The following is a 14,048-nucleotide window of genomic DNA, read 5'->3' on the forward strand; positions in this document are numbered from 1 at the left end:
ATTTTATCTGATTTCCAAATTCTGTGACGTCTTGTTAACTGCCAGCAATGTCTTTTAATTTTTGTGGGTGACAGTAAAGTGCCTGTGAATTGGAATCATACTGTGTATATTCCTGGAGTGTCCCTAAACTGCTCTAAGCCTCCAGGAAGGCCTCCCCTCTCCATCCTAATATGGTGACTATAGAAATGATGCCTTCTTGGCCTTTTATCCCACTTCATATTATACACCATCACACGACAATGGTGTGTGACTGTGATTTGTGTTCATGTTGTTTTGGCTAAATTACAAGTACTTAAAATATAAAACCTTTGTCTTTTACCTTTATATTCCTCTGAATGTCTTGCATACTTCATTAAATATTTTTCTTAGGAGATTATGTATCTATGTTATTGAGTTAAGATAATGCATGGAAGGTACCTACGACAGTGACTGACACATAGTAGGTATTTAGTAAATTATATGAAGAGAGCTCAATGTGGGAAATGTTACTTATTTCCTCACGTTTTTATTGATACTCACCCCCCCAACCTATTTCACATATTTTGTCCTTTGGCTGATCTAGGACTTATCTAGCTATTTTTCATTTTGAAATAATTTTTCAAAAGAAGTCACAAAGTAGTACAAAGATTCCCTCATATCAACTGATATGTCTTCAGTGCATCATATCAAGGAGGCATACAATGTCCCTCTACTGGTGGTATTAATTTTGATCATTTGGTTAAGGTGGTATCTGCTAGATTTCTTTAGCAATAAGATACTATTTTCTCTTTGCAGTAAGTATCTGGAGGCAAAATACTTTAAGTCTATGTAAATATCTTTGTTTGTCATTAAATTTTTAGTCGCTATCTTTACCATCCTTTGATGATTCTTTCCTGAAACAGTTATCATTGATTTTGCAAAATAGTGATTCTTTGATTTCCATTATTTCTTCTACATCTGTTAGATAAGTTGGCATTCGACTGCAAGGAAGGGCCTTTCTTTCTCCTTCATTTAGCTATTTATTCATTTATTATTTTATATCAACATGGTCATGGAATCTTATTTTATTCAATGAGTTACAATCCATTAGAAACATTGTTTGTTTTGTTTGTTTCTTCTTTTTCCTAAACTGTGAAGATGGTAAAATTGGATAGATAGCAGAATATGGGGAAAGAAGACTTTGAGTACTTCTGTTCCAGATAGAGGTGTGCCAAACAGCAGGCCCAGAGGATAGCATTTATGTGATTTATACCAATTTAACAAGGACTATCATGAAATAAAATGTAGTATAGATTATGCTAAAATATATTGGTTCTCTCCTTTTAATAAGGGTCTGTTGGAAGTAGTTTAGTTATTATGGTCACTCTAACTTCTTCTCTTAGCTTTTAACAGCTGGAGATGTTTGTTGTTTTGGGGTGGGCTATGAAGTATGTATCTTGAAAGTAAATGAAACATGAAATTTCAGTATCATTGTCTTGGCACAAGATGGCAGCAGCCAGCCATTGATTTTGCAGTACAAAGCCTCTAGGCTGAAATTAATGGCATCTTGTTTTTACAGGGACTTCAGTACTAGTGCTAATAACACTGAGATTGACAAAACCAAGCTTCTGTGGCACAACTACTTCCTATGTGGATTTAAAGGAATTCAGGTAAATTGGTTCATAATGCCCCTACTAGCACTTGAGCTTATGATGTATATATCAAGATTAATTTTATTTACTACATCATTTTTGTTTCCTTTTAATATTAAATGTTTCAGTTCTGTTTTTCTAACATGTATTTCAGGGGCTGAGGTAGGTATTGTTGTCTTTGGGTAGTGTTCACAGGGGCGGCAGCAACTGTTTTCATTTAAGTCAGGTACATCTGACAAACATCTTTCTGTTTTTTAAATCTCTGTTCAAATTTTCTTTTGAAGGATGCATTCTAATAACATTACATTTTATTCTGAAGAGACATATGGATGTATACTGTAATTGGATTTAGAATTGGACAGCACTTGGTATGAATCTGGGTTCTACCCAGCCATGTTAATTTAACCTCTTATGTTTCAGATTTGTTATCTCTAAAATGGTGTCATTGCTATCCCCACAAAAAATGTTACAAGGATTATACAGTGCTTGACTTATAGTAGGCATTTAATAAATGGTAACTAGTGTTGTTATTACTACTTCAGATAGCATTAAATAAAACGTAGTGAAGTTTAATAGAATAATTATTTTCCTTAGAAACCTTGAACATCTCTAATGTGTACAGAAAAAGAAAATGAAATATTTCCACTTTCTCTTCTTATTAAAGAAGGATGAAGGACAAAAAGAAAATTGATTTGCTAAATCAATTTGTTAAAATCCTCATTTTAGAGAGCTTGTGTTCCTTACTGTCTGCCAGTCCTATCTGAAACTTTGTTATGAGTAGCGTAGGACTCAGTGGCATATCTGTAACAGAAATGCATCCCATTTATTTCTGATGTATAGTCTCGTATTCTTAATTTAATGGTGGTTCTTGTCTTGGAGTTCCTGCATTCATTTCTTTCTTCATTACCCAAATACATGGTAATAACTTATGGGGAAAGTTTTTGGCAAGTTTCAAATCTTCAAGTCATTTGCTTGTCACGCTCATTAGTGAGAATTAGAGTATTTGGGAGCATTTGCCTGGCAAATGCAATTTGATCTTCCTTACAGCAACATGACTTTTGCAGCATATGGTTAAAGTGGCCTAAAAAACACTTGTTACTTTGTTTCGATTCTGAGAATTTCAGATATTAAACCTTCCTTTTTTTTAACTTGACAACCTATGTGCAAAAGCAGGTTTGTACAGTGAATTTTTGGTAGAAAATTAATTTAATATTCGCCAGTTCAGAACCTTCTAATTCAAATACTAGAGAGTTCCAGAAGATAATCTGTTTATATTAAATTGAACATGTTATCCTTCGGGGATAGAGCTATTACAGAATTTGGCAAGACCCATTTGTGTTTTTGAATCTGTTGTACATTTGAATTTAAACATAGCGTGATAAGTTTGTAAGTATGATTCACATTCAAGACACCCAGTGGATCAGTTTATGGTTAAATATATAACATTCTCCAAAGATTTTTTTTAAACAAGCTGTCTTATATTCTGTATGAAAGGGCACTGGCAACAGCAGTGTTTCAGCCTATAATATGTTTGTATTTATGGAAAGGAAATTTTTAGATGACTTGAAATCAAGAAGAGAAGTAAATCCAACTGAATCTCTTCTTTTATGGTTCATGAATTTTGCCAGCTTAGGAAAAAAAGGACAAAAAATTAAGGAAAAAAACCTCTATTTGTTGGAGTTGTTACTTTGTTACTTGGGTTATTCTTACTAGTTTATTGACATTTCTGTCTAGAATAATATGTATGATGAAATGCATAATTATATAATATAATAGTACTTGTATTTTAGTCTTGAGCCATTTGAGTAATTTGCAAACATGGTGGTACTTTTTCTTCAGGAGTAGGTGGCTTTGAATTTATTTTTAATGCTAAGCCACAAAGGTTATGATGTGATATCATCCTAAGTGTCCTTATTTTAGATATTAATCTAAATATCCTTGAGCTTTCCATCTCTGGTTCAGAGTCTGATTATTTTCTTTGTGCTTTCTTATTTGTAGAAATAGAGTTTTCCTGCTTTATTTAGAGTCTTCATTCTCATTTGTGACTGAATTCTAATCTGGCTGTCTTGAAAGCTACTAATGGCTAAATTTTATCTATAAACTCTAGTAAAAATCTGGATTTCCTCATATAGCTCACTTACATTAAATTACATTGACAGTATTCTGGCTCAAGTTTCTGTCTGCACTGGAGAAGTTTTCAACCAGAAACCAGAGACCTGGGTCCTACTCCCAACTCCCTAGATGTAATCTTGGAAAAATCTCTTAATCTTTTGGTGCCTAGGTTTTTCCATAAATAAAACAGACCTGAGAAAGTTTGGAAAATTTTTTCTTTTGAAGAAAGACTTCATAAAAAACAAGCCACTGCTTGGTAATGTTAGACTTTTATAATCAGAGAGTATTGGGATGTGCTACACAGAGATTTAACCTGCCTTACTAATACTTGTGCATTTCTTATCTTGCTATATGAGAAGTTGAATTATAATTGTTTCATGTTTTTTTCATATTTGTTCAAATTTATTAATATTCAAGAAAAAGTTCATTCAAGGCAATTTTAGAAAATGGATCAGTAGCTTTTTTTGAACAAAGTAAAAAGTAATCTTCAGATTATTGTACCCTGTGGCCAAAAGCCACTAAATAAAATACCATATATAGACTCAACTAAATTGAATTACACTAGTTTCTATAAATAATATAAGTCCATTGATAGACTTTTGCTCCTTGGGGAATGAAAGAACATTTTGCTATTCCTTGAATCCAACACTGAAGTTACTAGTGCTGTTGTTCCCTTCTATTCTTAGGAACACTTTGGTCTTAGTAACCTGCCTGGAATGAATTGCTTGGTGGATGGAAACATCCCACCAAGTTCTGGCCTCTCCAGCTCCAGTGCTTTGGTCTGTTGCGCTGGCTTGGCAACGCTCACGGTGCTGGGAATGAGCCTATCCAAGGTAACCAACTTGAATGTGTTAGCCTCACAGAACCCTCTCTAAGTGCATCAGCATCTCAGTTTTGAAATTAGAATGCCTTTTTTTGATTGAAAAACATTATCTTACCTGAAAGGACTACATGTGTGGGCATTTGTTGTAACTTATGTCCAGCTTGTGATAGACTATTGTGGGTAGCTGATGTCTTTGAAACAGTGAGCAGATCTGCAGATAACTGTATTAAAAGGCTCTAAGATTAAGTGTGGAGTTTGAATGCATGGATGTCTTTTTAGATTACCTCATTAACAAGTTAAGTTTATAGCAAGAAATTCTAGGTCTCATAGTTGGGCTTATTTTACTAGTTTTACTGCTTATTTTCAACAAAAACCTAAAAGCAGTGGGTAAAAAGGATAAAGACTAGGCAATGAAGGAACTGAACAGCTTATCTGTTTATGCCAGCAGGTTAGTAATTGAAATAAACTAAAAAAATTACTGCATTACATAGAGGAAATGCTTGTTTAAAGGAAACATAAATCCTACCAGAGGTCAGAAAGCCTCAACTTTACAAGTTCACATAATGTCTCTGACTTTGCAGTTCAGAGCAGGTGTGTTCATCTTTAATGCTTTGTGGAGTTCTGGTTCAAATACAGTGTTATCATAGGTTCTTTTTTAATTCTACATACATAGACTACCAAATTTAAAGATGGGTTGAGAACACAGACTAGGCATCACACAGATAAAGAGAAAGTCAGACACATGCTTAATGTTTCTTAAGTCTGCTTAAACTTTCAGTTGGAAAACTTTGTATGTAAGAGGAAAAGAGAAGGAGAAAGCAATGGCTTAGGTAGAAGTCTCTTTAGCTATCATTGTAACTATACATTAGTTAGCTTTTTATAAGCATTGGCCTACTTGGAGGGAATTCTCACTTGTTACTGTTTTTTGAAAGGAAAGAAAGCAAGAGAAAGGAAGTCCATATGTAAAATGTACTTTCACTGGTGCTATGTTTAATCTAATGGTTTATTTCTTCATTCATTCATTATTCAACTATTATTTATTTTGTGGGTACTTTGTGCCAGGTAATGTTCAAAGCATTGGAGATATAACAGGTAGAATTTTAACTCTCACAGTGCTTATGATCTAAAGGGGGAATAGAGACAAATAAATAGGCAGTTATAATAGAGTGTGATAAGAAGATGTGTAATATGCTATGGGAGCAGATATAATCCAGATTCAGAGAGGACAGGATATCTAACCTGAGACATAAGGATGTGAAGATGTTAAGAAATACTGATGCGTGATAACATTGGATAGCCCTGTGTCAAGTGGAAGGAACGTCATAAGGAAATATCTAGAGTAAGAGTGGTGCTTGTTGGAGGAATTAAAAGGAGCTTAATTTGGTAGAGCAAATAGTAATATGGATGATAAGGTAGAAGACCAGATACTGAGCCATGTTAAACCTGTTGAGGAATTTGGGTTTTTTACCCTGATAGCAGTGTAAAACATTGCAGGCTTTTAGGGAGAGGGTAACATGATCATATTTACTTTTTAGAAAGGTTACCCTGGCTCTATTATAAATCTAGAATTGAGGGTAAGTGTATCAGCAATAGGGAAATGATTTGGTCTAGGGAAGTGGCAGTGAGAATGGAAAGAACTGGATGATAGATTTAAGGATCAGACAGATTCATTAGGACCTGATCTGGTGTGGGGATAAGGGACAGCAAAAAGCCAAGGATTATATACAGGTGTCTGGCTTGATGCGATTCATTGGAAGAAGAAATACAGATGAAAAAAATAGGTCCGAGGGGAAGCTCTGATGCTGAGTATGAGGAATCTGTGGGCATACTGATGGGATAATTTAGCATTTAGTTATAAACACTCTCTCTGAAGGTCAGGTGGGAGATCTGGACTTGAGATGGTCCCTGTGAGAGTATTTAGTATATAACTGGCTTTTGAAGCCATAGGACTGGAGGACAATATCCATGGAGGAATATTGGGAGAAGATAATGAAGACTAGGACAGAGGTCTGACAAGCATGAACGTGCAGTGCACGGGCAGGGGAAGAGGTGCCCACTGAGAGCCTGAGGAGTACCCAGACCCCAGCAAGGGGAAGCAGCAGCCGGGTCAAGGAGAGAACACTTTGGGAGAGGAGCGCGGGAGCTGAGCAAAACTTTGGCAAGAGCTGTTTAAAATAGAAATGGGTCGAAGGGTCTATGAGAGGTGAGAAAGTGGAAAAATTTAGTGGATGCAGAATGTCTGGCTATGACTGCAGAAAGAGGTAATCTGGTGTCTGGTGGGGTGAGGTCAAGGAACTCATTTATTTTTTAATGGAAAGATTGGTGAAACTTATTTTTAGCATTTTTCTCACCCTTTGATGGTGTGACTATCTAAGAGAAAAGAAGAAAAGATAAAGAGACACTTGAGACACTTGAACCTTTGGAATTAATTCTGACTCTGTTTTCAAAGTAAAAATAGTGAGTGTATTGGCGTAAAATCAAACACATAGGTCAGTGGAATGGATAGAAAGCCCAGAAGTAAAACCATGTATATACAGTAATTAATTTACATGGGGGCCAAGAATATAAGATGGGGAAAGGAGAGTTTCTTCAATAAGTGGTGCTGGGAAAACTAGACTGTTATCTTAAACCATGCACAAAAACTAACTCAAAATGGATTAGTGACTTGAATATAAGACTTGAAACCATAAGATTCCTAGAAGAAAACACAGTTAGTAGGCTCTTTGGCATTGGTCTTGGTGATGATTTTTTGTGTTTGACACCAAAAGCACAAATAAACAAGGGGGCCTATATGAAATGAAAAGGCTTTTGCATATTAGAGGAAACCATTAACAAAATGAAAAGGCAGCCTATGAATAGGAGAAGATACTTGCAAGTCGTGTATCTGATAAGGGGTTAATAGCCAAAATATATAAATAACTCATACAACTCAATAGCAAAACAAACAATCCAATGGGCATGGGATCTAAATAGCTATTTTCCCAAGAAGACATACAATACAGATGGCTGTCGGGTACTTGAAAAGATGCTTGATATCCCTAATCATCAGGGAAATGCAAATCAGAACCACCTGAGACATCACCTCACACCAGTCAGAATGACTAACATCAATGAAACAAGAAATAGTAAGTGTTTGCAAGAATGTGCAGAAAAGGGAGTCCTTGTGCACTGTTGATGGGAATGTAAATTGGTACAGCCACTATAGAAAATGATAGAGGCCCCTCAATAAATTAAAAATAGAATTAACAAGTGATCCTGCAATTCCACTTCTTGGCATTTCCCTGAAGGAAATGAAAACTTTAAATTGAAAGGATATATGCACCCCATGTACATTGCAGCATTATTTACAATAGCCAAGATACAGAAAAAACTCAAGTGTCCATCAAAAGATGAATGGATAGAGAAGAGGTGTGTGTGTGTATATAGATAGATAGATAGATAGATATGTAACCATAAGAAAGAATGAAGTCTTGTCATTTGTGACAACATGGATGGACCTTGAGGGCATTATGCTAAGTGACATAAGTCAGACAGAAAAAGACAAATACCATATGATCTCACTTATATGTGGAATTCTAAAAAGAAAAAAGAATCAGTAATAACCAAGCTCATAGATATAGAGAACAGATAGGTGGTTGCCAGAGTCAGGAATTGGTGGAGTGGGTGAAATGGATAAAGGGAGTCAAAAGGTACAAACTTTCAGTTATAAAATAAATAAGCCATAGGGATGTAATAGGTACAGCATGGTGACTACAGTTAGTAATACTGTTGCATATTTCAAAATTGTTAAGAGAGTAAATCTTGGAAGTTCTCATCACATGAAAAGAATTCTGTAACTGTGTATGGTGGTGAGTGTTAATAGACTTACTGTCATGATCATTTCACAATATATGCAAATACTAAGTCTTTATATTGTACACCTGAAACTAATATAATTTAGGTCAGTTATACTGTACAAATTGAGTAAAAAGCACTTCTTATCTGAACTGACTCCATTGTCTAAAGGGAACAATATGTATATCTTAGCTTTCCTTACTAGTCTAAGTTGTACTGACAATGCTTATATTTTCTAGGAGCTGAGATTTTCTGGAGAGTTTCTTTGCTATAGAGTCTTGGCTGAAAGGAAGCCTAATTTGCTCAGAGTCTTTAGTGAATTTTGACTTTTGTAAAAATTTTAGGATATAAGAACTCAAGGGACTTTAGATGGGAGCTAGTTCCAATCTTTTTCTTTTTTTTTTTTAACCAATTAGTGTGCTGACTGGAAGCACAATAGGTTATAATTGAAGAGAGTTTGATAATGGACATTACAGAGATGTAGACAGAGTTAAGGGAACCAACTAGGAAAGGGTTCCCTTGTGAAGCCAGAAGCCACTATACTTTAGGAGCTGTGACTGTAGAGTAATGTTGCAGGAATGGCAGTGAATGGGTATGGGTGGGGGGAGTTTCCATAGAGGTCAGTCTTCTGGGATAGAGAAATTGTGAGAATGGAGGGGCAGGAAGGCAAACAGAGAATAACCAATCTGATAAGAAAAATAAGTCCCTCAAGAGATTTGTGATTAATGCTTTTCCAAGTGAAGAGGCATCTCCTCCCAGTATATGCACATTCGGTATACCCTACTCAACTGCAGATAACAGTTACTGCAAATGCGATATGGTAAGTAGATATGGAAGTTGTTAATTCATTAATAAACTAAATGTTGCATGTCTGAACCGGTAAAACAAGATGGCTAGTCGTCCAGAAAGTCTCAAAGACAGAAATTATGCAGCAGAATGGAACTGACAGAACAGAGTGTGGTGTGATGAAAGACCTATGAAATAGAAAAGGCTAGAGATTTCTAGTTTCAAGATGTCAGAATAAAAATATATTTATTCTTTCTTTTTCCACCCCTCATTCATTTTTCTTTTCTCAGAAAATCATCCCCAGGCAATAGGGAAAACAAAAAAAGGAGGCACAAGCTCATCCTTGATAAATCAAGGAGATATAAATAACCTTAAGTCACAAGATACAAAGACAGAAAGTGGGTTGAAAGCTGTTGCATGACATAGCAGAGTGGAGAAAGGTCAGAGACAAGTGCCTGTGGAGGAAGGTAGAGATGGAAAGCAAGCTGACTCACAGCTCCCTGGAAATGCTTAGGAATTAGAGGCACTTGGCACCATAGAAAGCAGAGTGACATGGTAGGTGGGAATTTATTTGAAAGTCTTTATGAGGAGTCATTAGACTCTCAGAACCCACTCTTACCTGCCTAAGAAAGGAGACCACTCTCCCCCTCCTCCACTCATCAGGAGTCTCTGGAGAAACAACCAGAGATTGTCTGGATTTGGGGATACCAGCCACTGAGAAGGGCAGGGCAAGAATAGAATCAAAAGTGAAAAGATTAAAAGACTTTGTACATCTGAACAGTGAAATTCCCTTCCTCTGGCCAGCTCTGGTACAAAGGCAGCATTATCACTCCACACCCCACCAGGAATGTTGCAAGATCCTTCGCAGAGGAAACTGAACCATCCTAAAGAAAAGAACTGTAGATACTGACATTTGATGACCCTTTCTCCAAAAAATTCTCCAGCTACTCTATGACCATATTAGAAACCCATCTTCAGCTTTTTAGTGACTCATTCTTAAATATGATAAAGCATCAAAAGATAACCAGACTCTGGAGACTGAAAGAAAGCCTCTAACATGAAACAAAGAAAGAAGCAAAGAAGAGAAGAACCCCAAGGAAACAGAGACAATGCTGAGAGCAGAATAATGCTTCAGAGAAGCCATGATGTCCTCAGAAATATAAATTAAAATGTTGAAAACAGAATAGAATGTTACTTTTTAAAAAGGAATAAACAATAAGAAAGAGATTTTGGATATTAAAAATATGATAGCTAAAACAAAAAGTTCAATAAAGGGATTGGAAGAATTCCCTGATAAAGTAGGAGGGAAAAGAGATGGAAAATAAGAGGGAGAAAGATAGGAAATTTTATAGATCAATTTCAGAATTTCAATATCTAGCTGGTAAGGAGAAACACAGAAAACAGTCTTTAGAAAGTTATTTTTAAAATATGTTTCCCCAAAGTGAAATATGAATTCTTGGATTGAAAGGCACTCACTGGGTGGTCAGCATAGTAAATAGAGAAAAACAAATCAAATTATGCCTCAATTAAAAAAATTTTTAAAAAAAGGAAAGAAGAAAAACAGAGTATATCATAGAATTTTGAAACTTGAATGGTAGTAGCAAATACACTGAAAGTTGACTGATAGAGCAAAAGGAAAGAAAAGAAAAATCAAAGGATCAGGAATGAAAATTAATTTATAAAAATAGCTTTGGAAGTAAACGGCAATGGAGTAATGTCTTCAAAATATGACTGAATAAATTCATTGATCAAATGTAAGAATAGAAAAAAACACAGTTTTCAAACTGCAAAGGCTAAAAGTCTACATGATGTAACCCACCAAAACTAGGGCGTAAATCAAGAAAGATGACACAGGAACTAGGAAATAAGAAATCCAACACGGGAGAGAGGAGTTGGGTATTTATAGGACATTGGTGAAGGGAAGTCCCAACATAACACCCATGACATCCAGCAGTTTAGGAAACAGTACAGATTAGAACCAGAAGAGGAAGGGAAAAAACTGGAACTGATATATCTTAGGAAAAAAGAACTGGTAAATAAATAGATTGCGAGTGATTTTAGAGAGTTGTTGTAGAGTGTGGGAAAGCTCAGCTAGACATGCAAATAAAAATAAGCAATGAGATATTAGGCAATTATCAAATATTGGAAAAACAAAAATATCTGTCTCAGAAAGAAAATCATTTTTTTATTACTTGGCTCATAAGTGAATAATAAACAGTGTCAATAATTAATGCACTGAGAATTAAGTCAGGCAGAGAAAGAAAAATACCAAATTATTTCCCTCATTTGTGGAGTACAATAATGAAGCAAAACAACAGCATCAGACTCACAGACCCCAAGAAAGGACTAGCGTTACCAAAGGGGAGGGGTAAGGGAGAGGCGGGGAGGGAGGGAGAAGGGGATTGAGGGGTATTATGATTAGTACACATGGTGTCGGGGGAATCATGGGGAAGACGATGTAGCACAGAGAAGACAAGTAGTGACTCTGTGGCATCTTAGTACACTGTTGGACAGTGACTGCTATGGGGTATGGGGGGGAACTTGATAATATGGGTGAATGTAGTAACCACATTGTTTTTCATGTGAAACCTTCATAAGAGTATATATCAAAGATACCTTAATAAAAAAAATAAAAGGGAAAAAAATAATGCACTGAATACGGATTTATCCAAAATTTTGGACATAAATTTATTAAGATTAGGGGGAAGAGAATGAAGGATGTAAGAGAGCTAAAACCCTCATTTACTATAATAGGAAGGCAGTGGACAAAGTTTAAAATGAAATAACTGGAAGACAGCATTTTACTGAGATTATTTGATAATGAAACCAAGAGCTATGAGTTGAAACTGTCTGGGCACACTGCAGGGGCATGGGGATGGGAGGGTAAGAGCTAGAAGCTGCTTCTGCTGTTATAAGCCTTTTAGCCCCTTTGCTCTTTTAGATGATGTGCATATATTCCTTTGGGGAAAGTAGAAATAAAGCAAAGGATAGAGAAAAGGGATGAATGGAATGAAAGGTAAGAGAGGGGCAGTGGATGACCCTAATTACTGCAGTTGGGAGAACTGGAATATGAAGACACAGGAGGGGATTCAAAGAGTCAGATTTAGAGATTGAGAACAGATGAGCTGCTGGACTGTGACCAAGTCAGAAAGGCTGAGGGGGAAGCTTGTTGATGGATTTGGGGTGAAAGAATCCAAGAAAATACAGGCACCTTCCACTTAACAGCAGGAGTCTATTCCAAAAATCAGATAGTCTGCACAAAATCATTAAGCCAGGGCCTATTTCTGATTATTTTTAAATAGGAAAAATTATAATGCATTACTCCTCAACTAAGAACATCTAATTAATTTCCTACAATGTTACAAAAAATGGATTGAAAATTTGTCTGCGTAAGTAACATGGATATACAATAAAAAAGACTTAAAAGAGTCTTCCAGAACATCAAATAATTAATATGGCTGTTAGCAAGCAGTCACTTTACATAGTGGTACACTGTATGTCTTATCTGTAGACACTGGTGTCTCAGTATTCTGCACACTGTTAAAAATGTTGTATTTAGGTTTTGAGATATAAGTGTATTTTTTTCTTATATAAACACCTTTCAGAAAGTATTGTATTGAGAGGTACATGGAGTGTATGAAGTTTGAGTATCCAAAACCAAGAGGTATTCTAATAAGAAAACAGTACTTGGTAAGGCATTCTGTAGGGTGTGTCTGTATTTTTTTTAGCTGAGGGTTTAGGTTGCTCTAGACTTGTATCTAGTTTCTGTCTGTTCTTGGAGTTGTCTTTGAAGGCCAAGAGGAAAGGTCCAAGTTCCTCTTGAGGATCTTAGACAAGACATAGCTGCCTGGCCTGGGAAACAGCTTGCAACTCTAAAGGCTAGCTTTAGATAGTAAGGTTTATTAAGTTGGCTTCCTCCCTCTGCTGTGGTCGGCTGAGGTTAGGTGCAGATTTTAAATTCATGAGATGATGGACTGAGCAAGTCATGTTCACAGGATCCATTTTGGAGTACTGGGGGTTATCGTAGAAGAACACAGGTCTGGGCTACAGCCTCCACATTGAAGTCAAAGGAGGAAAAAAGCCCCTATTACCTTGGCTAATGAAATTGAAATGACCAGCAGGGAGCACTGAGCAGTAGGGCAGGAGAGCATTCTATGTGTGGATATCTTTGACATGTCAGAAATACAGTTCATGTAACTGAATAACACAGAATATGGATTGGGCATAAAACTTTCCCTTGAGGGTTGCAGTCCACTGAGGAAGCTGGGGAGGCTCATAGTTAGGCATGAAGAATTCTTTTATTATGGAGCCTGGAATAACAGGAATAACACTGGGTTTAAGAGGGAATGCTTCCCAGAGAAGATAGACTTTTCAGCCTCACTATAAACTTCCTGTCCTGTCTTGAAGCAGAAATTCAGTGACATTTAATCAACACCTATAATGCGCCAGGCATTGTTCAAGGCACAAGGGATACAGTTGTGAATAAAATATGCTGGTGGTTTTGGTGATGGTGGGATATAATGAACAGCTATACAAATAAATATATAATGTCGTATCAGCTAGGGCTATGAATAAAAATAGGCTGTTGTAAGGGGAAATTGCTATTTTAGATAGGGTGTTAGGAGAAGTCCTCTCTAAGGAGGAGGCATTTGAACAGGCCTGAAAGAGTGAGCAGTGAAGGGAGGCAGAAAGAACAGCAAGTTCAAAAGCACTAAAAAGCATGTTTTTCATGTTCCAGGAGTTGCAGAGGCCTGTGTGACTGGGGTGTGGTGAGTGGGAGAGAGGGAAGAGTGGTGGGAGGTGAGCTGAGAGGGGGACAGAGGCCACATTGTGGAGTCTTCTTTGGATTTCATTCCAAGTGTAATCGAAAGCCTCTGAGGGCT

The 14,048-nt window shown here is 36.5% G+C and overlaps 1 protein-coding gene across 5 annotated transcripts in view; it reads left to right on the forward strand.

The window, feature by feature from the left end:
- The window catches only part of GALK2 (galactokinase 2), a 186,577-nt gene that overhangs the window by 56,078 nt on the left and 116,451 nt on the right, over nt 1–14,048 (forward strand). For all 5 annotated transcript variants that reach the window (XM_036895132.2, XM_036895136.2, XM_036895134.2 and 2 more), the window contains exons 4-5: nt 1,538–1,628; nt 4,409–4,555. In XM_036895132.2, the coding sequence (XP_036751027.2) occupies nt 1,538–1,628; nt 4,409–4,555 (238 nt within the window). The remainder of the gene's footprint in view (nt 1–1,537; nt 1,629–4,408; nt 4,556–14,048) is intronic.

This window comes from Manis pentadactyla, chromosome 11, assembly GCF_030020395.1.
Source record: "Manis pentadactyla isolate mManPen7 chromosome 11, mManPen7.hap1, whole genome shotgun sequence".
Lineage (NCBI taxonomy): Eukaryota > Metazoa > Chordata > Mammalia > Pholidota > Manidae > Manis > Manis pentadactyla.